This window comes from Arachis duranensis, chromosome 5, assembly GCF_000817695.3.
Source record: "Arachis duranensis cultivar V14167 chromosome 5, aradu.V14167.gnm2.J7QH, whole genome shotgun sequence".
Lineage (NCBI taxonomy): Eukaryota > Viridiplantae > Streptophyta > Magnoliopsida > Fabales > Fabaceae > Arachis > Arachis duranensis.
The window spans coordinates 13,479,892-13,488,155 of record NC_029776.3 but is presented as its reverse complement, the minus strand read 5'-3'; the positions used below and the strand labels follow the sequence as shown (position 1 = coordinate 13,488,155).

General features: G+C 36.0%; 2 protein-coding genes across 4 annotated transcripts; both read left to right on the top strand.

The window, feature by feature from the left end:
• Positions 1-191: 191 nt before the first annotated feature.
• LOC107488224 (bifunctional adenosine 5'-phosphosulfate phosphorylase/adenylylsulfatase HINT4) lies at positions 192-2,683 on the top strand. 3 transcript variants are annotated; one of them, XM_016108936.3, is made up of 6 exons: positions 192-549; positions 628-665; positions 735-811; positions 897-963; positions 1,284-1,361; positions 1,452-2,683. In XM_016108936.3, exons 1-6 carry the CDS (start codon positions 472-474, stop codon positions 1,531-1,533), a joined length of 420 nt encoding a protein of 139 aa, XP_015964422.1. In that variant the 5' UTR covers positions 192-471; the 3' UTR covers positions 1,534-2,683. The 3 variants fall into 3 exon arrangements, with proteins under 3 accessions (XP_015964422.1, XP_015964421.1, XP_020997900.1); XM_016108935.3 differs by having other exon boundaries at positions 619-665; XM_021142241.2 differs by having other exon boundaries at positions 192-665.
• A 3,002-nt stretch (positions 2,684-5,685) lies between these two features.
• LOC107488223 (probable aspartyl protease At4g16563) lies at positions 5,686-7,538 on the top strand. The gene has a single exon (XM_016108934.3). It carries the CDS (start codon positions 5,817-5,819, stop codon positions 7,269-7,271), a length of 1,455 nt encoding a protein of 484 aa, XP_015964420.1. The 5' UTR covers positions 5,686-5,816; the 3' UTR covers positions 7,272-7,538.
• The last annotated feature ends 726 nt before the right edge of the window (positions 7,539-8,264 follow it).

Below are 8,264 nucleotides of genomic sequence, written 5' to 3'. Positions count from 1 at the left end.
AAAGTAAAAAATATATTTAATTATTTGAAAATTTTTTAAAAAAATTATTTAAATATAAAATAACTTTTCTTTATTATTTTTTTTAAAAGATAAACAAATAAATATTTGTTTTATCTAAAGCCAATTCAATAGTTCTTAAATGTCTTGAAATGTAGTTTTGTAACCTAGTTTTGTTTTTTCTTGGGCTTTTAGCCCTGTTATTCACATAAAAAAGATGGCAGGAAAGATGCATGAACAGTGGAACCAGTTGCGAATAGGCAATAGCCACTGGAAGTTCAAACAAATGAGGGACCATGGAATTTGAATATTTGATGGAGCACGATTCTTTCTTGTTTACCTGTATGGATCAATGAGGAGAGGTCGTTGAGTGGTGTGGTTGTTTGACACGTGGCAGAGGTCTTACAATAGTAGATGAAAGCTGCATCCAAAAGTCCAATCGAATCGATCCAGTGAGCTGAGTTTCAGGAAGAAATGATGGCGGCGGCAAGTTCCTCATGCGTTTTCTGTGAGATCGCCACCAGATCCACCGCCACCACTCTTCTACACTCTGTACGTCTCTCCTCTCTCTCTCTCTGGATTGTGATTTATGAATTGAATCTGAGTATTAAAAAATTGCAGGACGATAAGGTTGTTGCTTTCCAAGACATTAGGCCTTCTGCTTTCAGGTACACTACCTCTGTTGATTACTCGAATCTCAAATCTCAGAGGTTACTAATTCTTTTTTTTTTTTTTAGGCATTACTTGGTAATCCCTGTGCAGCACATTCCTACTGTGAATGATCTCCAAAGGAAAACTGAAGACTATGCTTTGGGTAAACAAGATCACTCGTAATCTCTAATCACTTTCAATTTCTAAGTTCTTTATTTTATATGCCATGAATCATTATTATTCAACAGTGACTCACATGTTAGAGGTTGGGAGAATGCTATTACTTAGAGATGCACCTCACTCTAACCACCACAGGTACTTCCACCACCTCTAGTGTTATTATACTTGGTCTAATTTACATTCAAGAGTTATACAGTAGTAATAATAGTTGGGAGGTTGAATGTATGTATTTCTTTCTTGTAATTTGAATTACTCGTATTCATCAATCACATTGTGTAATAAACCCATTTTTGTGTGTTCATATACAAGATTATTCCATTCTTAAAAGAGTTACATATTCGGTTTTTAATATGCTAGTAAAAACATGAGGTTAACTTGACCTGAAGTTAGTTGCTGTAGTTAAAAAGAAGCAAAACATGACCATGTGATTGTTTCTGTTACCTTCTTTTTGATAGATTTGGCTTTCATCAGCCTCCCCTGAATTCTGTTAACCACTTACACCTCCATTGTTTGGCGCTTCCCTATACACCCAGGTATCTCTTCATCTTGTTGATTACTATTTTGCATAAACAGCTCGCACTGCATAGATACTAAAACCTTTTTCCACTTTCGAGCTTAAGCAGATGGAGATTCATAAAATACATGCCTTTAGGACCAATTGGCTTCATAGAAGCAGAGAGATTTCTGGAAAAGATAAAGCCATAGCCCACAGGTTCCCTCAAAAAATATAAATGAACTGGAGTACTTGATTGTTCTTTTGCTATATTTTGCTTTTCCCTCTTCGGAAACATGCTAGATATAGGATCAAATTCAAAATTACATCTGTTCAATATTTTTATCATTAAAGTGTGTACTAACAATTATACTCCACTTTGACCTGTAGATCATAGTAGATGATATATAAATATGAATAAGAAAAGGATTACACTTGCCTAAACCCTAAACCCTAGATCTGAGATGCTCTTTGTTGTTAATATGCTAGCTTTGGCTACTTTTTTCTGGTTTCAGAAGGGAGCATACAATGCTTTGATAAAGAATACGCGTTTTAGTGGTTTGCTTACCAGCAATTCTTTAATAAACCTTTCCAAATAAAAGAACTTTCTACTTTGTGGATTTTGTCTTAAACAAAATCACTTAGCCAGTCCTCATTTAATGGAATTGGAGAACTTTGGGATGTTCATTACAGTTAGGCAATGTCCATTACAGTTAGGCATTATTTTATACGGTATAGGTAAGTAGGTAATACTTATAGCATATTCACAGCGTATTTTTCTGCTGGGAAAAAGCATTTGGACCCAAAGACCATCTAGTAAATAAGATGGATTAATTGAGAAATATTTTTTTACATGTATATAAATAAATTTTTTAGTGACATTCTTGTTGATGTTGATTTTTTTTTTAATGTGGTACAAATATAATCAATTTGATAGATAGTGATAACCTGATGGTTGAATTAATAAAAATTATATGCTAGTGTAAATGTGTGAAGTTTTGTATTAGTCTCGATAAATATTTGCTTGTGCTGTGTGGTTTGCCACTTTTAATTATTGTATTAAAATTTTATAAGTCTTTTATAAGTGTAAACTATTTTTATCTTCCAAATTATTTCTCTGAGTTTGGTCTCCTTAATTTTAATACAATGTTAAATCTCATCCTATAATACTATCGAGACATTCTGCACATATTCAATTGGTCTAATCTCACATCAAGTGATTGTCTATTTTAAGTGTAAGAGAGTATTAGAGTTTAACAGTTTTTATATGTACCAAGACAACTCTTGTTTCTTGAGTTAATTTTGAGTTGTGTGAGCTCCAGTGAATTTAACATATTGTCTGAGGCTCTCATTTTCACATTATAACAATAGCCATCTCTATCAACATATTTGTATCTAATGAATAAATACATGTAATGAGTGTGTGTATTGTATATTGAAATGGTACATATTTTTAAGGTTAACTATTTTGTAAGTAGGTGGAGTAATGAATGTATAGTATTATAACATGTACTCTAGTTAGAATGCATCAGTTAATAAATAATAAATAAGTCACATTTGACACTGGTACTAATGAGTACTGTACAAAAATAACAATTAACATACTCCATTGCATGGATATATAGTAACAAATTGAGGACTTTGTAGTAAATATGCCTTCATGGATTCCTTGGCTGAACTGAATATAGACTTTGTAGTAAATACACCTTCACAGCCTCACAGGTAACTTGGTTGAACTGAATATACACGTTCCCTATTCAATGCCTTGCCATAATATTTTTGAAGATATTTTGCAATGCTAAACAAACAAGTCAGCTCAATCAAAATCTCATAAATAGCACCCTCCCCCGGCTCCCACCTGATTAAAATAAGATTGCATTTAGGACGGGCATGCTGCTTTTTGGTTTCACAAGAAACAAAACATGGATAACCACTTAAGTCATTGAGTTCAAAATAATATATAATAAAAAAACAATTACCAACAGCTGTGATAGAAACATCTAGAAAATAATTGTCAATAGAAACATCTAGAAAAGAAAAATAAACAAAAAAAAGGGAAGGGGTATAACTTGTTAGTAAAATTCTTTCGCCGAGACGAAACTATCCAAAATATATGGAAATTTAGTGATTAAAAGTTAAAACATCATGAGTTGTGGGCAGTATTATAATATTTTATTGTTACGTAAACAAAGGATTTGGCCCAATATTATTTAATGCGGGAAATGACTTCAAGACCATCCAAAATGACCAGATGAGTTGGATTAAGTCGAGATTGGCCTACACAATAATTGATTCTTAAAAGCTTGTGAATTGTCTATATATTCACCTACACCGCCGAATCCCTTTCTAGTCGTCCTCTACTACCCTCGGAAGCATTATAAATTAAATTTTTAATCTAGTTCCTATACTTTGTAGCAAAAATTCCTCATCTTCTTAACCCCTTATAAATGCTAGTTGACATTTTTGGGCAGAAGCAAACAATGGATATCTACTTTATAGGATTGGTGTACCATCCAATTCCATCCATTAGGTAATGAGTCAATAAACATTAGATGCCTTTCGGTCTTTCATACTGTATGGCCAAAGCAGCCAATCTTGTGGTTGTGTTATTCTGCTGTTGACCACATTAGCATCACAAGAATTATAAATAATAATAAGTTCTTTAATTTCAATAGCTGTGGATACCAAATCCAACTATAATGAAAGGAAAGAATGGATATATTATACTCACATAACATAAGCTTTAGTGGAACCAAAGCGTGAGGAACTAAAGCAAGGGAAAACTATATGTTATTAGACTCAAATGGCTAACCTCCACTAATGCAATGAAAGCGACCCAATTAAGTTGGTAGGACGCATATATAGCAATTTTAGAAGCCATTATTTGCATCTCCGCGTTGAGGGTGTAGGGTGTCTATTATTTTAGTTACATTATGTGGTGTGTCTCTCAATCAATGGCTTTAGACCACTCCATGATGATCTTGACGGGTTTAATTTGTTCGATAACTAATATTATATACGTGTTTTTAATGATGCTTCATGCTTGTTAGTAGAACAATTTATTCCTTGTGAATGATACCTCGCTTTCAATGATATGATTCATCCTTCTTTTTTTTTTCTTTTTTTTTTTGGTAAATATGTTTCGTCATTTGATGTGTTATATTCTCGTTTTTATCTTTTGTCTACTCTTCTCATTTGTACACATTCACTGTATAAAAAAATTGCATTAAAATTAAATAATCATGTTATATATACATCAAAAATAAAATTACCTAATTAATTATTTATATAAATTATATGTTAAAATATAAAATATATTAAAAATATGTAATATATATAATAATTAATTTAGTCATTAATTTTTAGAATGCACAGTATTTAAAAAAATATTAGATAACCAATTTTTTTTATTATTCATGTATAGTTATATTCATTTAAAATTAATAATAATTAAGAACTGTTAGACGATGATTTAATCAAACTTATTAAATTTTTACCTTATAATAGAATTAATAATGATTTTTTACTTTTTATCATTAAAAATATTAACCGAACATTCTTTTCAAAAATCAAATTCTAAAATAAAACACCTAACAAAAGGTTATTGGAAAAAAAATGAAAAGGTCGGCAGGGAAGACAAATTTTGAAATGGAATGGAAGAAAAGTTGATTTTGACCAATATACGTCATTAGGTTAAGTTAATACAAGAAAATAATTGAACTCTGACCCTGATTGACTTGATAACTACGTCGCTTTGAGAGCTTTCTCTGCTCTTTGCAATCTTGCTAGACGCCTCCAATGCATTGGTTCGCACATCGCAGTCAATTTTGACGTTGATTGCATTTTCCACGTTTCCTTTTATTTTACCTTTTATTTTATTTATTAGTATTTCGAAAAATAAACAACTAAAAATAGTGAGTCTTTCACTTATCTATGAGAATAGGACTTTAACCTAATCAATGAAAAGGCAACATCATTTTGTACAGTTTAGCCATGCTTTTCAAAAATTAATTCATCACAAATGCTGATTAGCATTTTTCAACTGAAGCATGAAATTTGGATTTAGTTAATTTAACTATGCCAAGTGGCCAATTGAAGTATTTTTCTTCTTTTGAAAAACTTTTAGCATTCTTTGGATTGGAAAATTGGAACCACCAAAGGAAGGTGAAAACAGCAATTCAAAAAATGACTGTCCTAAACAAAACCTGTTGGCAGCAAAACCATCACCAAAATAGCTATCACCCTCCCACATTAACATCAATATACTTACACCCTTAAAAGACATTAAAGTATTATAGTATATCACTATTGAATATTGATTGCAGGTTTAAATTATTCAATTAATTGGGATAATAACATTGTCCTAAGTCCGCAGAAGCGGCAACTTCGTACCATCACTAATGAATTCCATTATAAAACCCGTCCTTCTCGTAAGTCTGAGTCTCAATTAATTTGAAAATCAAAATTTCATTCTCTGCCTGAAAAGTGAAAAGCAATGGCATCTTCAGCAAGGAAGCTTGAGCTTCTCTGGTTCATTCTTATCTTCATTTGGGTTCCATCTTCATCATCACAGACACTTGTTATGCCCCTCACACATTCAATCTCCAAAGAGCAATTCAACAGTACCCACAACCTCCTCAAATCCACTTCCACCCGTTCCGCCGTCCGCTTCCACCACCAACGCCAACGTCATCGCCAGCACCAAGTTTCCCTTCCTCTCTCCCCTGGAAGCGACTACACCTTGTCCTTCACCCTGGGCTCTGGCCCGGCCCAGGCCCATCCCATAACCCTCTATATGGACACAGGCAGCGACCTTGTCTGGTTCCCCTGTGCCCCCTTCGAGTGCATACTCTGCGAGGGAAAGCCCAGCCCAGGCCCAAGCAGGCCACCAAACATCACACGGGCCCACGCAGTGTCATGCCAGTCACCTGCATGCTCCGCGGCCCACTCCTCCACGTCATCATCCGACCTCTGCGCAATGGCACGTTGCCCCTTAGACGCCATAGAAACTTCTGATTGCAGTTCATCGGCGTGTCCGCCATTCTACTACGCTTACGGCGACGGAAGCTTAATCGCAAACCTCTATCGCCACACACTCTCTATGTCTTCTCTCGTTCTCAAGAACTTCACCTTCGGTTGCGCCCACACCACCCTCGGTGAGCCCACCGGCGTCGCTGGTTTCGGCCGTGGTTTGCTCTCTTTTCCGGCCCAGTTAGCCACCTTCTCTCCTCAGCTCGGTAATCGATTCTCATACTGTTTGGTATCTCATTCTTTCAACGGCGATCGAATTCGTCGCCCGAGTCCACTCATTCTCGGCCGTCGCGACGGCGGGGACGAACACGGTGAGTTCGTGTACACGTCCCTGCTTCGGAACCCGAAGCACCCGTACTTTTACTCCGTCGGGCTAGCTGGAATCTCAGTCGGGAAGAGGGATATTCCGGCGCCAGAGATACTGAGGAAGGTGGACGCGACAGGGAGTGGTGGTGTTGTAGTTGATTCCGGGACGACGTTCACGATGTTGCCAGCGAGTTTGTATAACTCGGTGGTGGCTGAGTTCGACCGGCGAGTGGGGCGAATTCACAAGCGGGCGAGTGAGGTGGAGGGGAAAACGGGTCTGGGTCCATGTTATTACTTGGACACTGTGGCCCAGGTTCCGGCGGTGACGTTGCGTTTTGCGGGGAATGATTCGAGTGTGGTGCTGCCTCGAAGGAACTACTTCTACGAGTTTTTGTACGGTGAAGATGGAGCCACGACGAAAAGAAGAGTGGGGTGCATGATGCTGATGAACGGTGGTGATGATTCTGAGTTAAGTGGTGGACCCGGGGCCACGCTTGGGAATTACCAGCAGCAGGGCTTTGAGGTTATTTACGACCTTGAAAAGCAGCGCGTGGGATTCGCCAGAAGGCAGTGCGCGTTGCTTTGGGATAGCCTGAACCGTGAGAAGAACTAGTGTGCTCTATTCTGCACTGGACCACCGGAACTCTCAGTCACGGGTTCGGTTAACTGTAAATGGGAATAAGGCGGTGGCGGGCTTCGGTGCCCACTGCCCATGCCCTTACTCTGTATAGCCGAAATTTGTACTTTTTGTGTTAATATTGCTCTTCATTTTTTGGTTGGTGTATCCTTGTAAATCTTTTCACATTTTTATTTCCATCACTAGGCAAAAACTAAAGTGGAGTTTTTACTAATTGATTACATCGTTGATTTGTTCTATTAATATTTTCTATACCTTTAATTTATGTTCTGTTTTACTACTTTTTGTTTTGTCGATCGTATGTGTTATCTCTATATATAATTTTACCAATTAAAGTTTGAATCAATCTATAATTGAGAAGTAATAGATCTATTACCAGGTAGCAAATTGTGCAAGTACAAAGCATAAGCGGATAAAAATGTACAGACGAAGATTGAAACCAATGCAAATGTAAGTACTAGGTAGGATCGGCAAAAAGTAAACGATCGAATCATGGAAAATATTACATGACACGACGAAAAGTCAACTTGAGAGTTGTTAACTTGTTATGTCTATCTTTCGCACAAGATCCTATATATAACAGATAAGGATAATGGATAATTTAGCTTCCCTTTTACTAAACGTAGGTAAGGTGTAGTAATACTAGCATATTCAGCTTCCACCATACATCAAGTTATTCCTACCGTTCTACTATTTTATTGTTCCATTTGAACATTTATATATATATTATGAACTAACATATTTAATTGTAGTTTAGTCATCCATACAGCAGCATCTAAATCAAATCATTTAAAACTTGACTAATCTAATTTAAAAAATCGTAATTATCTGACTACAAATCAAAACAGCCTTTTGCCCCCCTACTGCTAAAAAGTTTTAGTAGCAGGATAGCACCTAAAATTACATTCTATCATGAACCCTGTTTCTGAAAAATACACACATTTTTGTTAAAGACCGTACATAGATATT

What these genes read in the sequence shown, in the direction of transcription:
- LOC107488224 (XM_021142241.2), top strand. Translation starts at nt 472, where the DNA reads ATGATGGCGGCGGCAAGTTCCTCATGCGTTTTCTGTGAGATCGCCACC. An exon ending in ATTAGGCCTTCTGCTTTCAG is followed by an intron (nt 666 to 734) that starts GTACACTACCTC and finishes TTTTTTTTTTAG; the next exon opens with GCATTACTTGGTAATCCCTG. An exon ending in CCTCACTCTAACCACCACAG is followed by an intron (nt 964 to 1,283) that starts GTACTTCCACCA and finishes TCTTTTTGATAG; the next exon opens with ATTTGGCTTTCATCAGCCTC.
- LOC107488223 (XM_016108934.3), top strand. Translation starts at nt 5,817, where the DNA reads ATGGCATCTTCAGCAAGGAAGCTTGAGCTTCTCTGGTTCATTCTTATC.